The 17456-nt window shown below is 42.0% G+C and overlaps 1 protein-coding gene across 2 annotated transcripts in view; it reads right to left on the bottom strand.

Annotated features, from left to right (window-relative positions):
* Positions 1–17456, bottom strand: part of ARMC2 (armadillo repeat containing 2) — a 126907-nt gene that overhangs the window by 79235 nt on the left and 30216 nt on the right. For both annotated transcript variants that reach the window (XM_025381936.1, XM_025381935.1), the window contains one exon: positions 1521–1597. In XM_025381936.1, coding sequence (XP_025237721.1) covers positions 1521–1597 — 77 coding nt within the window. The remainder of the gene's footprint in view (positions 1–1520; positions 1598–17456) is intronic.

Raw genomic sequence — 17456 nt, 5'->3', positions numbered from 1 at the left:
AAAAACTAAGTTTTGAAGATAACAATTTTTAAAATCTAGTATTCAGTATTGTAAAATCTCGTGTACAAAAATATATGAAGAGTATAACAGACACCAGTGTACCCCATACTAGTTTGGTCAGATATTAACATTTTGCCAAATTTTTATCCTTTCCCTTATTTTAAAGAAATGAAACATTACAGATGTGTGGCTCCCTGCATCCATTCCCCTCCTCCCTCTCCCTCTAGGGGTTACCACCATCCTAAATCCACTGATTACTATGATTACACTTGACTTCACATGCTTACCACATGGCTGTGTATCCGCAAACAATATATGTCTTTGCTTTTGCAACTTGTTTCATCTCGTATTATGTTTATACTGAATTTACTCAATATTACAATATACAAAAGCCCATGAGTTCACTTTTCTAACAACTATATTCTATTGCATGAATACATTTTGTATCATTTCTAGACTGTGGTTTATATTGTTACATATTTTCTCAATTAAACCGTTTAAAGGCCCAAAGGACGGTCTTAGTAAAGTTAATATAGTTTCATTTAAGTGAGCAATGTTTTTTGTTTTTTGTTTTTTGTTTTTTGTTTTTTTTTGAGACAAGTCTCGTTCTATTGCCCAGACTGGAGTGCAGTGGTGTGATCTAGGCTCACTGCAAACTCCATCTCCCAGGTTCAAGTGATTCTCCTGCCTCAGCCTCCCAAGTAGGTGGGATTACAGGTACCCCACTCCCTCACACCATGCCTAGCTAATTTTTGTATTTTTTTTTTTTTTTTTTGGTAGAGATGGGGTTTCACAATGTTGGCCAGGCTGGTCTTGAACTTCTGACCTCAAGTGATCTGCCTGCTTCCAAAGTGCTGGGATTATAGGTGTGAGCCACCATGTCCAGCCAAGCAATGCCTCGAACTCAAGTTTTTAACCCAAGAACTATGTTAATGTTAAGTTTTGCAACTTTCCAAATGCTTTTACAAAATGATTTCTACAAAACCATTAAGACTGTCATCTAGGCCAGGCGTGGTGGCTCACCCCTGTAATTCCAGCATTTTGGGAGGCCGAGGCAGGTGGATCACGAGGTCAGGAGATCGAGATCATCCTGGCTAACACTGTGAAACCCCATCTCTACTAAAAATACAAAAAATTAGCCAGGCGTGGTGGCGGGTGCCTGTAGTCCCAGCTACTCGGGAGGCTGGGGCAGAAGGATGGTGTGAACCCGGGAGGTGGAGCTTACAGTGAGCCGAGATCTCGCCACTGCACTCCAGCCTGGGCGACAGAGCAAGAAACTCTGTCTCAAAAAAAGAAAAAAAAGACTGCCATCTACAGACGTTTGAGGCATCTGAGTTGGGTAGTGGTAAGATGGTAAGATTGTATGAATATAATAAAAATGTATAAACATAAATGTTGATTTGTGATCAAATTGGACAAACTTCCTGAAGTTTTCAGTGAGCCAACATAGATATCTTCAGGGCAAACATTTTTCCTTTAAGTGGAGATGCTGCAGATGAAGGAGTGTGGGGATCCCTCACCTGCTTTGGTTTGCAGCCTGCTCAGGTCTGAGCTACTGGGGCGTGATGAGGCCCTCGCATGTCTCTTCCCCTGGTCCCTAGGAGAAATACATAAAACACTCAGCACAAACGTCAAAACACTTCTAATTTTGTAAATGACAAGAGTCTGCTATATACAGTTTCTTCTTTATTATTTTGAGATAGGTCTCACTCTGTCACCCAGGCTAGAGTACAGTGGTGCTGCAATCACAGCTCACTGCAGCATCAAACTCCTTTCAGCAAGTGATTCTCCCACCCCAGGCTCCCGAGTAGCCGGGACTATAGGCACATGCCACCATGTCTGGTTACTTTTTAAAAAACATTTTGTAGAGACAGGGTCTCACTATGTTGTACAGGCTGGTGATTCTGGGTCTCAAGTGATCCTCCTGCCTCAGCCTCCCAAAATGCTAGTATTATAGGAGTGAGCCACTGTGCCCGGCCAATATACAGTTTCTGAAGAAACCATCGAGAATTGTTTATAAGGTGGGGTTTGGTGCTCTATATGCTGTTTTGTTTTTGTTTTTGTTTTTATGAGATGAAGTCTTGCTCTGTTGCTCAGGCTGGAGTGCAGTGGCGCAATCTCTGCTCACTGCAACCTGCCTTAGCCTCCCTAGTAGCTGGGATTACAGGCACATGCCACCATGCCTGGATAATTTTTGTATTTTTAGTAGAGTCGGGGTTTCGCCATGTTGGCCAGGCTGTTCTCAAACTCCTAACCGCAAGTGATCTGCCCGCCTCGGCCTCCCAAAGTGTTGGGATTATAGGCATGAGCCACCACCCTGGCCTTGATATGCTGCTTTAATTTACCTTTGATTTCCAAGTAAGATTTATCTTTTTAAAACAAGTCATATTTGCCTAACAACATGAAATACAGTTACTAGAAAGAACAAAAAATCCAGTTTAATTGCAAATCAAAACAAAATTGGTTAAGGATATATACCACAAGAGGTCACTGTTACAGTAAGAAAGAACTCTGGGATGCTTGGATTACAAAAGCCTAGCCTTCGGGAGCTGGGAAAGACCTCTGTCTCTTTTTCTCTCTTCCTCCCTCCCCTCAACCCTGGAGACAAAGAAATTATGTTCCAGCTGGCCAGATGTGCCCAAGGTCACACAGTAAAGACACATTTGGAACCTAGGTCTCATAATTAATAAATTCACTTCTCTTTCCACTACATAAAAATGTGTCCTGGTTCCATTTTTAAAATTAAATTAATATTCTCTGAAAATATTTATTTTTAGAAATATTTTAAACGTTAAAAAACTGAAAATAAATTTGGACAGTCCCCAGATGACAAATATTTTGTATTCCAAACAAAAGAGCAGTGGCTGGCCAATAGCAGGATTATATACTCAGGTTTTTAAAAAGTTTTATTTAATGTAGAGAACATCTCTGAAGGATACAGCTTCTCTTTAGCCAGAGCTGACGCTTAGAAGTACTGACTTTTAAATATCTGCACAAAATTCCAAAGTAAAAAAACACCAGGAGAAGCAGAGTGCAAGTTTTATATCAAAATTTCTTTTTGGCCATCAAATATAATAGTTGTCCCAAAAAGCTCACAGAGAAGGCCTATACATATGATAGTCCCGTGGACATCTGTATGTGCTGGTGGCTTCTGCTTCCTGTGTAGTGAGCCCCCCAGTGACTATGCTGTGTTGCAGCTTAGCCCTTGGCCTTTCCTACCGCCCTGAAGATGAGCTTCTCCAAATACCATTTTTTACCTCATAAACATGTTCCCCCCCCCACTTTTTTTTTTTTTTTTTTGAGATAGAGTTTCACTCTTGTTGCCCAGGCTGGAGAGCAATGGCGTGATCTCGGCTCACCCCAACTTCTGCCTCCCAAGTCCAAGGGATTCTCCTGCCTCGGCCTCCTGAGTGGCTGGGATTGCAGGCGTGTGCCACCACGCCTGGCTAATTTTGTATTTTTAGTGGAGACGGGGTTTCTCCATGTTGGTCAGGCTGGTCTTGAACTCCCAACCTCAGGTGATCTGCCTGCCTCGGCCTCCTAAAGTGCTGGGATAACAGATGTGAGCCACAGCGCTCATCAGCCACTCCCAACCTTTTTTTCTTTAAAAAAAAAAACACTTAACACATCCTTTAATCATAAAACAGGAAAAAGATGAAGCCAATTTTCCAAAAATTATCTAATTAATATTCAGAAACAACTGCTTTATTTGTACATAATAAAAATACATGATAGCAAATGTCCCAAGCCAATCAAAAATGGCTATGGGGATAGGGACCTCTCAAAGAAGGCAGAAAGAAAAGAATCAATTCCAAAATGATTGATTTTGGTAAAGGTAAAATACCAAAAGTTTGTCAGGGTGTGGAGCCAAGGAAGTTCTCATATTTATGACCCCTAGAAATAACGAGAAGGTTTGAGACTAGGGACAAGGCCTTCCTTTCAATATATACAACTGCCCTATACAACTATTAAAATCAAGCAAGATACTTTTCAACTGACGGGCTTCCAAAGTCAATGGTCCACTCTCCCTGCGGTCATGGTCAGTGATGAGGTTGCCTACATAAATACCACACTCATGTATCCCCACTTCTAGGGGAAAAAACGAAGTGTCCTTCTTATATGCAAAAGCTCAGCAGTGCTGAGTCTCCCAGTTCTCAAGAAGAGCACAGAACTAATTAACTCAAGATGGATTAAAGATGTAAACATAAGACCTAAAACCATAAAAACCCTAGAAGAAAACCTAGGCAATACCATTCAGGACATAGGCATGGGCAAAGACTTCATGACTAAAACACCAAAAGCAATGGCAACAAAAGCCAAAATTGACAAATGGGATCTAATTAAACTAAAGAGCGTCTGCATAGCAAAAGAAACTATCATCAGAGTGAACAGGCAACCTACGGAATGGAAGAAAATTTTTGCAATTTATCCGTCTGACAAAGGGCTAATATCCAGAATCTACAAAGAACTTAAACAAATTTACAAGAAAAAAACAAACAACCCCATCAAAAAATGGGTGAAGGATATGAACAGACACTTCTCAAAAGAAGACATTTATGCGGCCAACAAATATATTTTAAAAAGCTCATCATCACTGGTCATTAGAGAAATGCAAATCAAAACCACAATGAGATATCATCTCATGCCAGTTAGAATGGCAATCATTAAAAAGTCGGGAAATAGGCCGGGCGCAGTGGCTCAAGCCTGTAATCCCAGCACTTTGGGAGGCCGAGACGGGCAGATCACGAGGTCAGGAGATTGAGACCATCCTGGCTAACACGTTGAAACTCCGTCTCTACTAAAAAAAATACAAAAAACTAGCCGGGCAACGTGGCAGGCGCTTGTAGTCCCAGCTACTCGGGAGGCTGAGGCAGGAGAATGGCATAAACCCAGGAGGTGGAGCTTGCAGTGAGCTGAGATCCAGCCACTGCACTCCAGCCTGGGCAACAGAGCCAGACTCCGTCTCAAAAAAAAAAAAAAAGTCGGGAAACACCAGATGCTGGAGAGGATGTGGAGAAATTTAGGAACACTTTTACACCATTGGTGGGAGTGTAAATTAGTTCAACCATTGTGGAAGACAGTGTGGCGATTCCTCAAGCATCTAGAACCAGAAATACCATTTGACCCAGCAATCCCATTACTGGGCATATATCCAAAGGATTATAAATCATTCTACTATAAAGACACATGTACACACGTCTGTTTATTGTGGCACTGTTCACAATAGCAAAAACATGGAACCAACCCAAATGTCCATCAATGATAAGACTGGATAAATAAAATGTAGCACATATACATCATGGAATACAATGCGACCATAAAAAAGGATGAGTTCATGTCCTTTGCAGGGACATGGATGAAGCTGGAAACCATCATTCTCAGCAAACTAATACAAGAACAGAAAACCAAACACTGCATGTTCTCACTCATAAGTGGGAGTTGAACAATGAGAACACATGGACACAGGGAGGGGAACACCACACACTGGGGCCTGTCAGGGGGTGGGGAGCTAGGGGAGGGATAGCATTAGGAGAAATACCTAATGTAGATGATGGGCTGATGTGCACAGGAAACCAACATGGCACACGTACACCTATGTAACAAAACTGCACATTCTGCACGTGTATCCCAGAGCTTAAAGTATAATTTTTAAAAAGTAATAATAATGCTAGAAATAAAAAAGAGCACAGGACTGGGATTAACTGCTGTTCTATGTGATCTTTATGGTGTGGAGGGTATGTGTAGGCTCTGAACCCAGGCTGCCTGAGTTTGGGTCCTGGGTCTAACTTTTATCGGCATTGTGACCTTTTACTTGGCTTTGGTTTCCTCATCATTTAAAAAAAAAAAAAAAATTTTAAATAGAGATGGGGGCCTTGCTATGTTGACCATGCTGGTCTAAAACTCCTAGTCTCAAGCAATCCTCCCATCTTGGCCTCCCAAAGTGTTAGGATTGCCAGGTGTGAGCCACTGTGCTGAGCCTGGTTTCCTCATCTTAAATCGAATGCAGTGACTCTGCTTAGTACAGCGACTGATGTTGGAAGAACTTAATAAACAGATTAATTTTCTCTTTCCTTATGAGTCAATAATCACTAATCTAAGCGGTCCAGAGCCAAATCTTGTTGAGTTAAAGAATGTGCATGGCATTGTCCTGATGAAGTTTAAAATCTACTCTGAGGAACTAAGGAACCACTGTTTTTTCATGGAAAAGTCCAATAGAGTTGATAATAACGTGCTAGAATGTGAAGTTAAACAGATTGCAAGAACTAGAGGGTGCTAAGAAGGAAGTGATTAGTGAGTGGGAGAAGTGGACCACAAAATGGGCCTTTAAAGAGTAAAAGTTGGCCAGCATGGTGGCTCACGACTGTAATGCCACCACTTTGGAAGGCCTAGGTGAGTGCGCCTAGGAGTTCAAGGAGCTCAAGACCAGCCTGGGCAATATGGCAAGACCTCCCTCTAAAAAAAATTTTTATACTATCTAGCATGGTGGCACACAACTATAGCCCCAGCCACTTTGGAAGCTGAGGCAGGAGGATCGCTTGAGCCCAGAAGGTCGAGGCTGCAGTGAGCTGTGATTGTGCCACTGCATTCCAGCTTGGGTGACAGAGTGAGACCCTGTCTCAAAAATAATAATAGGCAGGGTGCAGTGGCTCACACCTGTCATCCCAGCACTTTGGGAGGCTGAGGCAGGCGGATCACTTAAGGTCAGGAGTTCAAGACCAGCCTGACCAACATGGTGAAACCCCATCTCTACTAAAAATACAAAAATTAGCCAGGCCTGGTGGCGGGCGCCTGTAATTCCAGCAACTCAGGAGGCTGAGGCAGGAGAATCGCTTGAACCCAGAGGGGTGGAAGTTGCAATGAGCTGAGATTGCATCACTTCACTCCAGCCTGGGTGAAAGAGCAAGATTCTGCCTCAAAAAATAATAATAAAAAAATAATAAAAGTTAAACCAGCAAATGACAACACTACTCCCAGAAGGGGACTAGCACAAGTGAAAATAAAGACTGGCATAAGCGCCTGATACTGAGGGCAGGGGATAAGTGCCCAGGGCAAGTAAGACAGTCATAGAAGGTTTCTACTGAGAAGTATTGGGAACTGTTGCCCCACACTGTGGGTTGAGTAAATGAATCTGATTTGACAGGCAATAAGGAACTGTCATAGGTTCTTATACAAGGAAGTGATGGGATTTGGGGGTGTGCGATGACGGGAGTATTTAGGAGACTTGGAGAGAATGAACAAGGACTAATCTGAGGGTGACAGTGGAACTGGAGAAGAAGGAACACATTCGAGAGGTTCTACAAATCAAGGGTTGGCAGGATTTCAGGCAGAGGAAAGAACAGAACGTAGCCCTGGAGGAACAGGATAGCAGGGGAAGCCTACCAGGGTTTCCACACAGCCATAGAGCTGAAGTCCCATGGTAAGACTGAATGGGGAAGAGAGGCATCAAGAAAAGAAAATCACTCCGTTAAGGAGAAAAGGAAGAACAGATGGACTTACGTACTCAACAGCAATCTGTTTTCCTGTAAACTCTACTCATTGGTCTTGGTTCTACTAATTGGAACTGCATGAAACAAATCTTTGTCCTTTTCCTTCTTGATAATCCTGCACATATTTAAAGACGCTGCATTCCCCACATAAAGTCATCTCCTGTGGTTTAAATCCCATGGTTCAACCACTTATAGCTGTGTGACCTCGGGTAAGTTTTGGTTTCCTCATCTGTATAAGGGGGTGGTAAATAACACTATCCCCCAATGTGAGACTGTTGTGAGGACTAAATGATAGGATGTGCAATTGGTTGGCACAGTTCCAGGCACAGGGTAAATAATCCATGTTTACTATTATGATTGTGGTCATCGCTGATGTCATCAGCAAACTCCTCCAGTCCCTTCAACTGTTCCTCACATGATACCGTTTCAAATCTCTTCTAGGATACTCAGTTACTTGAAGTGAGTGTTTGCTTGTCTGGATCCCATTTAAAGTCTGGAACCCAGCACTCAGCCAAAGGTAGTATTGCTTGAGGACAGAGAGATGTTCTAAGTAACACTTCAGCCTAAAATGGCATTAGCAGTTTGGTGGCCACATCACAGTGGTGGGTGTCTCTAATCTTTTCCTGCATGTGCACTAAGACAGATTTTCCCATCCAGGTTGGGCCTTTGCTCATTCCTCCTAAATTCCACAGTGCTGCATTTGGCAAAGAATTCCTGCCTATTAGATGTTTTTGGATCTTGATTCAGTCATCCAGCAAAATTGTTCTTCCTAGTTTCCTGCTCCATATTATTAAAGACTGTAATTACATTTTTTTTGCAATGATTTTTCATGTACCAAAAATAATTTCAGAAATTAATTCTTAAAGCTCCTCTGTGAAATTCTTCGTAGAGGCAGATCGGCACTGTTTTGTTCGTTAGGATATCTTAACCGACAAATAACAAAAACCTAATTTTAATGGATTTAAACAATAAATGGAACTTATTGACTCACATAACCCGAATGTGGACAGGTAGGGTGGGTTTTAGGCATGGTGCAATCAGACCTTTGGCTGCATCTTTCTACGATTCTCTTAGCCCTGCCTTTCCCTCAGTTCCAGCTGTAACCAGGGTGGAGTTCTGATGAAAGCAAAATGAGTACAGCATTCCCAGGCCTCTCTTCCTCAGCCTACATGTTTAAGAGCAATAGCAAAGTCTTCTCTTGCAATCAGTGAGGAGGGTCCTGCATTTCACTCTGAACAGCCAGAACCAATCTGTGGCTATGGCAGTGCTATACATGGAGTGACTTGAGTTACCACTGCCCATCCATGAGTCAATCATGTGGAAAATATCTACTTCTGGACCACATGCACCCCAAAGAAATACAAGTATATTTCTTTAAAAATACTATAAAATTAGCCAGGGATGGTGGCTCATGCCTGTAACCACAGCACTTTGGGAGGCTGAGGTGGGCGAATCATTTGAGGTCAGGAGTTCAAGACCAGCCTAGCCAACATGGCGAAACCATATCTCTACTAAAAATACAAAAATTAGCTGGGTGTGGTGGCGTGCACCTGTAATCCCAGCTACTTGGGAGGCTGAGGCAGGAGAATCGCTTGAGCCTGGGAAGCGGAGGCTGCAGTGAGCCAAGATTGCATCACTGCACTCTAGCCTGGGCAACAGAGCAAGACTCTGTTTCAAAAAAAAAAAAAAAAACTAAAAATTCAGATTTTGCTGTAATTCTGACAGTTCTTCTAATTATTATGACTAAAGTTCTTTAGTCAGAGGTTAGCAAGCTTTTTCCCTAAAGAGCTAGATAATATATGCTGCATACTTTGTAGGCCAAGTGGGAAAATCCAGGTACTACGTGGCTACATTCACAACCATTTAAAACGTAATGATTTTAAAAAGTATATAAACCATTCTTAGCTCAAGGGCTGTAAAAAAGAAAAACAAAACAAACAAACAAAAACCAGATGGATGGCCAGATTTCACTCCTGGGCTGTAGTTTGTCTGTTTGTTTGTTTGTTTTGAGACAGTCTTGCTCTGTCGCCCAGGCTATAGTGCAGTGGTGTGATCTCTGCTCACTGCAACCTCTACCTCCCAGGCTCAAGTGATTCTCTTGCCACAGCCTCCCAAGTAGTTGGGATTACAGGCATGTGCCACCACACTTGGCTAATTTTTGGATTTTTAGTAGAGATGGGGTTTTACCATGTTGGCCAAGTGGGTCTCGAACTCCCAACCACAGGTGATTGGTCCACCTTGGCCTCCCAATGTGCTGGGATTACAGGCGTGAGCCACCAGACCTGGCTGGCTGTAGTTTGTTTATTCCTACTTTAGAGGAATAAACAAATATTAAGAAGTAGATTAAATAGAAGGATTTGGAATGTTTAAAAAGTCAATAAATTTATTTCCACTTTGGAAAAAATGACATGCAAGGAAATTGTAAAGGATGCTTATGGGTAAGAGAAAATTTAGCAACTTTTGAACTAAACTTATCCTTGCCATAAGAAAAAGACACTTCATTTTTCAAACTAGATTCAAGTTGTGTAGGTTCAAGGTAGTAAATGTTTTAGGCTTTGGGGCCACAGAGTTTCTGTCATAAGTACTCAACTCTTGCTGGAAGATGTCCATGGACAATAGGTAAATGATGAGTGTGGTTGTGTTCCAATACAGTTGTATTTATAAAAACAGGTAATGGGCTGGATTTAGCTCACGGGCCTTAGTTTGCTGATCCTGCTTTATAGTCTCTTCAATACTTCGACTGCAATTTGGTAATACCAACAGAGGGGTGGACAACGGAGGGAGGGTCCCCTCAGCATGTTTCAGAGCCTAAAGCACCAGATATACAGTTTCCAGATTATCACTTTTTCTTTTCTTTTTTTGTGTGTGATGGAGTCTCACTCTGTCACCCAGGCTGGAGTGCAGGGGTGCAATCTCAGCTTACTGCAACCTCTGCCTCCTGGGTTCAAGCAATTCTCCTGCCTCAGCCTCCCAAGTAGCTGGGACTACACCCAGCTAATTTTTTTGCATTTTTGGTAGAAATGGGGTTTCACCATGTTGGACAGGCTGGTCTTGAATTCCTAACCTCGGCCTCCCAAAGTGCTGAGATCACAGGTGTGAGTCACTGCATCCAGTCAGATTATCACTTTTTCTTAATTACTAAACTTAAACACTCTACTTAAACAGCTATACAGAAACACTTGAAATTAAAGGACATGGTTTTAAAGGGATGTCTGTAAGATCAAAATTTTAAGAAAGTCCTCCAAGGTACTTAATAGTGTTGGCTTGGGCACAAGACTAAAATACACACACACACACACACACACATAACCTTGGCACCTTTTTCAATAATCACTAACTGGTTATTACTAAAGTTCTATATATATATATATACACGATTAGATATATTGCTTTGTCGCTATCCACGTTAGCTTAACTTAGTTAACCTTAAATTCCCTTAGCTTAAGAGTAAAGGCTCATGGTTTCATACTCCCCTTAACATTCAAAGCCCCACAGTTTCAAGGCACTGCATGTGAAAAGCCCTTGTAACTTGTCAGTGCTGCATCTGGGAGGACTTCGTTCAGTACAGGGAGCAGTGGCTGTGACTGGCCTCTTCTGCAGCATGCTACTGTGGTAACCAGTGCAATGCAGGGTTCCATCTCTTCTTTCCATTCTGAATGCCCTGGTGCCATGCTCCCCTCACCTTACGCTAGAACTGCTGCAACCGCTTCCCAATGGCTTCCTTTGTCCCAGGCTCTCCTCTCTCCATTCGTCCTTCACATAACTGACAGCGAAAGTCACCTCTCAGTGGTGCACCTTTATTTAAACAATGGACCCACATGTCTGGGAGTGGCATTGAAGGCCATCTGTCGTGTGTCCCTAACTTCCCTTCCAGACACGCTGCTCAGCACTATGGCTTGCAGCCTCAGGATGCCTCCTGCCACTGCCACGTCAAATCCCACCTCTGGCTTATGCTCCTCCTTTAGCCAAGAACACAGTGCTCCATCCCTCATGAAAATCAACCTTCAAAATGTACCCCCAAATCCCAACTACTCTAGGAATTTTCCCTTGATCCTCAAGTCAGAATTAGCTGCTCTGACCTCTAAACTCTCAGGATACCTTCTTTCAGTTCCCCTTTCACTCCTCCAGCATTCGAGTTCATCTTTGAACACTGCTTCGAGACCTCGTGTGTGCATTCAAAGCACTTGGAGATCTTATAAAAATGCAGATTCTAATTTGGTAAGTCTGGGGACCGAGGTTCTGCATTTCTAACAGGCTCCCAGAGGATGCTGATGCTGCTGGTCCAGGGAACATACTTGAGAAGCAAGGCCTGACATGCTGGTAAGCTCCTCAGGGACAGGGTCAACTCCTCTGTCTTCTAAACACTCAGCACAGGGCATTGCTTACCAGGAAATGCTTATCGGACAGAAACAAGAAGGGCCTCTACAAAATCAGGCCAATATCTTGTCTTTTCCAAATGGAAAGTTTCTCAGCCACATTGCTCTTAATTTCTTAAAAGAATAATGACTTCATTGTTTTTGAAAAAAATGATATATTTATTATTTTTAAAGGCCAGGCAATATAATAAAGTACAAAGAAGATTTTTAAAAAATTATCCAGGATCCCACCACCCAGAAATAAACATCATAATATGTGGTCAACATCATTCCAGACATATTTCTGCATATGTTCAAAGGAAAAGATAGAAGAATGAAAGAACAGAAGGGCAGGAGGGAGGGCAGGTAAATGTATACATATAAACGGTATCATACCATACATGATATTGTAGTGAAAAAGCATTAAGTATAAATTTTGCTTGAACTTAACAGAGAAACAGAAATTGAGGTGAAACTGAAGGAACTGTAGAACTTCAGATGAATGGGTCTTCACAAAGAAATAATAGTTTCTAAAAGATCTCTCTAAAGTTAAGAAAAAAGTAATGAAAAACATTAGGATGCTGAAATCATTATTTTTTCAAGTATATATTTCAATTTCAGACTTTAGCTACTGACAAATCTATTCCCCATTATGAAAATAAAGAAATCAGTACTCACACTTCCTCCCAAGTACTGGTTTTGGTCATTTCTATTACTACCACATAGTCAAGGTTTCTTTTCCATAACCAGAGTTGTTTAGTTTTAATCCAATACGAAAACAAAATCATTACTGTACTCACCATGAATGCTTTTACCATAGCTTCTTCATTTCTAGGTTTTGAATTTTGACTCATCATTTTGTTGTCTACAAGTTTTCTGGAAAGTGCATGAGTAGTATATTCCCTCAGTTCATTCATATTGAAAGTGTCTATCTGTTGCCTCTGTACAATTTGACTGGCAATACAATTCTTCAGTTACCCCTTATTATACTCAGGACTTTACTGCCTTCTGGCCCTGAGTGATTCTTTAAGAAAACCAGGGGCCAGCCTGCCGCCTTCTCCTTTTATGTGACTCGTTTGTTCAGCCAGGATGGCCATAGGAAACTTTCTTCATTTGCCCGCCCAATCAACAATTATTCACTGAGTGTGTACTATGTACTGGGTAGTGTTCTAGTGCTGAGCACTGGTGGAAATGTCTTAGTGTGGATTATTCCATATCAAATTTTCTTAGAATACCATGTGTCCATTTGAGCTTCAGATTTAAGTATTTGTTCTAGAAAGTTTTCTTCTATTATGTCTTAATATTTTTCTTCTTTCTGCTCTGATCTCTTCCATTCTTCATGAGTTGTTGTGAATATTAAATGACTTAATATATGTAAAGCACTTAGAAAAGTGTCTGACAATTCACAGTAAGATAGTGTTAGCAGAGGAAGTGAAGGAAGAGAATTATCTTCTTCAGGAAAACAAGTTTCATTCTTCTGTCTCTATCTCAACAATCATTTTCATAGCTTTATTATTATTCATTTCTTTTTGTATAATTTCTTCTAGCCTGTCCACCATGTCCTATTGTATTTTCAGCTGTTTTATTCTAATTTTTTATTCCTAATGTGGCTTTCCTCTTGATACATTTTTCTTTCATTTCTTTTTTGCGTACTGTAAGCTTATTTTTCATCTCCTTATGTGGGCTCATAATCTATAATTTAAATTCTTATAACCCAAAGAACAGTGTTTTTTTTTTTTTTTTTTTTTGAGATGGAGTCTCACTCTGTCACCCAGGCTGGAGTGCAGTGGCGTGATCTCGGCTCACTGCAAGCTTTGCCTCCAGGGTTCACACCATTCTCCTGCCTCAGCCTCCCAAGTAGCTGGGACTACAGGCGCCCGTCACTATGCCTGGCTAATTTTTTTGTATTTTTGGTAGAGACGGGGTTTCACTGTATTAGCCAGGATGGTCTCGATTTCCTGACCTCATGATCCACCCACCTCGGCCTCCCAAAGTGTTGGGATTACAGGTGTGAGCCACCACACCTGGACCTTTTTTTTTTTTTTTTAAAGAGAATGATCACGTTCTCTATAATTTCTCTGAGACTGTGGAAAATTGTTTGTTTTTGGAGGGTAATACCTTCTGTGACCTGCTTCTTCATTTGTCTTTTGCTATGTTCCTTATACATCTAAGTTGGAGTCCCACGCTGATTCCTGTCTTAATAGTATTCATCTTTAAACAGAGCCATTTATTTATTGACACTGAATAAGATCCATAGAAAGCGCGAACGACGGTATTCTGTAGCTTAAACTGTGGTTCGTTTTCTTAAACTTGCAATCACCAAATCCATTACCTTTGCTGACCTGGGAGTGTATGTTCCCTTGGTTTGTGTGGAGCAGGTTGCTGTGATGCACGGAAAAGCCCTTTCACATGCTGGGTTCCTTAAATTCTAATGTATCAAGCCCCTCCCCCCAAACACACACACACACACACACAAACTAGCTGGCTCACATGTAACCAGGAGTGTCTGTCATCCTCAGCTCCATCCTCCCCCTCACTTCATGATCTGGATCTTGAATGGAGTCCTTACACAGGGCATACTCCCTGCTCCCACAGCCTGCCCACATCGTTAGATCTCATCTCTTTAATTAAATATTGAGTACACCTTTCTAAATTAAGAGACTCACTTTTAGTAAAATCTGTTTCTTGCTCAAGGTCTGAGAAGGTATGTGTCTACTTTCAAATTACCCCTTGTTATCATCTAGATTTCTTAGGGTCTGAAAGGCTAACTAGATTCTTATGAATGCAATGGTCCAAGTGACAAAACCTAATCTAAAGTATCACAAACTCTCCCGGAAGGAAGGAAGGAAGGAAGGGAGAAGAGAGAGAGAAGAAGAAAGAAAAAGAAAGAGAAAGAAGAGAGAATGAGAGAGAGAGAGAAAGAGAGAAAGAGAGAGAGAAAGAAAGAAAGAAAGAAAGAAAGAAAGAAAGAAAGAAAGAAAGAAAGAAAGAAAGAAAGAAAGCAAGAAAGCAAGCAAGCAAGCAAGCAAGCCAGCCAGCCAGCCAGCCACGGTGGCTCATGCCTGTAATCGCAGCACTTTGGGAAGCTGAGGTGGGCAGATCACAAGGTCAGGAGATCAAGACCATCCTGGCCAACATGGTGAAACCCCATCTCTACTAAAAATACAAAAATTAGTTTGGCGTGGTGGTGCATGCCTGTAATCCCACCTACTCGGCAGGCTGAGGCAGGAGAATTGCTTGAACCAGGGAGGCGGAGGTTGCAGTGAGCCAAGATTGTGCCACTGCACGCCATCCTGGCAACAGAGCTAGACTCCGTATAAAAAAAAAAAAAAAAAAAAAAGGAAGGAAGGTAGGAAGGAAGGAGAGAGAAGAAAAGAAAAAGAAAAGAAGGAAGGAGAGAGAAAAAGGAACATATTGGCTCACAAAATAGTATTCTACAATGTTGATGTGGTGACTTCAGGCACAGCTGGATCTAGAGGTTTATATATCATCCTTGAACTTGATCATTATATTCATTCTTTGTTTTTTTTTTGTTTATATACCACTTCCCTCTCAGAACCTCTCTCCATAAGGCTGTGGAAAGGCCACTGTCAGCTCCAAGACCACATCATCTTTATAGTTTGTAACCTGGAGAAAGAGCACTTTCCCCAAAGGCCTTGGTGAAAGTCCCATTGAGGAATGCAACCAGCCTGGCTTGGATCATGTGCCCATCTCTGAATCAACTGCTGTTGATTCAGAGATGGGGTTGGAACTCTCATTAGCCAGCCCTGGGCCACATAACCATCCCTGGGAGGGACACAGGGAAGACAGGGCTAGCCTTTCTCCAAATATGGATTGAGCAGGATTTATTACACAATGCAAGAAGGCCTGTTTGTCAGGCAGACCAACAAACATCAAGCTCATACTGCAGTGTAAAGTTTGCTTCATGTTGTGTAGTTCAGGGTCGTAGCCATTTTTTTGTTTCATTGATGAAATTTACTTCTCTGTTTTTCATTCTTTGCTGCTTTCATTGAATTACTAGAGAATGCCTTTGTGTCTTTAACCAGAAGCCCTCTTTTCTTATTTTTTATTCCAACAATACTAAGAGCACTTGACAGTTTATTAGTAAGGCTTTCAAGCCTTAGTCATCATTCCACAACCTACAGTGAGGGCTAGAAGGAGATGGCCGTAAAAGAGCAGAGTTATTTCCATTTTATACATTAGAAAACTGAGCCCCTGAAAGTGTTAACAGACTTGCCACATACAGCTAAATCAAGTGGCTGAAAGAGAATCAAACCTAAGTCCAGAGATTCTGGCTCCTCAGGAAGAGTCCCTGACTCTCCACAACAGTTGGCTGCTCTTGGGCTTTCCTCCTAAAGATCACATTTCCAAAACATGACAGTTTGAACACTTACACAGAAAGCCTTAAAATATTTTTAAAGCAGGTAAAGAGATTCATCTGCTTTGAAAGAGATTCCATGGATGGATGGATGGATGGATGGATGGATGGATGGATGGATGGATAGATGGGTAGATGGGTAGGTGGATAGGTGAATGAATAGATGGGTGAATGGATAAATGGGTGGATGGATAGGGTGATGGGTGAATGGGTGCGTGGATAGGTGAATGGGTGGATGAATGGGTAGATGGGTATATGGATGTATGAATGGATGGATGGATGAATGGATGGGTGGATAGGTGGATGGATGGGTGGATAGGTGGATGGATGGGTGAATGGGTGGATGGATGTGGAGATATATGGATGGGTGAATGGGTAGATAGATGGATGGGTGGATAGATGGATGGATGGGTGAATGGGTTGGATAGATGGGTAAATATATAGAGGAGTGGATGGATGGATGGATGGATGGATTGATAGATGGATGAAAGATGGATGGGTGGGTAGGTAGACGGATGGATGGGTGGATGGGTGGGCAGATGAGTGGATGAGTAGATGGGTGAATGGGTGGATAGATAGGTGGATGGGTGGATGAATGGGTGTGTGGGTGAATGTATGGGTAGATATGTCGGTGGGTGGATGGGTGGATGGGTGGATGAATGGATGGAGCATACACACATTTTGTTAATGGTGGCTGCATTACTTTCAATCCATATAGTAATACAAAGCAAGTGATGGTGAAGTATTGCTGAGGAGCAAGTCTGCCAGACCTTAAATGAATCCCTAAATGGGCATATGGAGACTATTATAACTGGCACGAGGTTTGAGGATGGCATTCCATACGTGCTTGAGAGTGTGTTCTCTTTCGTAAAGTTAAATAGTCCTCTAAAATAGTTTACAATGATACTTTGCTTAGCAAATCCTTTTTCCACCATAACCAGCATAAAGTTGAACTCCAGTCCATCCCATATCTGAATTATCCATATTTTAAATGAGAGTATACAATTACTGCAGTTTCATGGAAATAAAATGCTCCTTCCTCTCCCAGCCAGACAAACACACACCACCCAGGTGGCCACTCTCACACTGGACAAGCCTGCAAGGTCCCCACACTAGGAGTGTGTCCTCACCCACTCTGTCCCCTTTCCATGGTCTACTTACACACTCCTCAACCCTCCCTGCTCCTGCCAGCCCAGCTCACTGACAAGAGTCTTCATTTTCACTTTATGGTCTAAA

This window comes from Theropithecus gelada, chromosome 4, assembly GCF_003255815.1.
Source record: "Theropithecus gelada isolate Dixy chromosome 4, Tgel_1.0, whole genome shotgun sequence".
In the NCBI taxonomy this organism is placed as follows: Eukaryota; Metazoa; Chordata; class Mammalia; order Primates; family Cercopithecidae; genus Theropithecus; species Theropithecus gelada.
The sequence above is the reverse complement of the archived record's forward strand: the minus strand, read 5'-3'. Positions and strand labels throughout refer to the sequence as shown.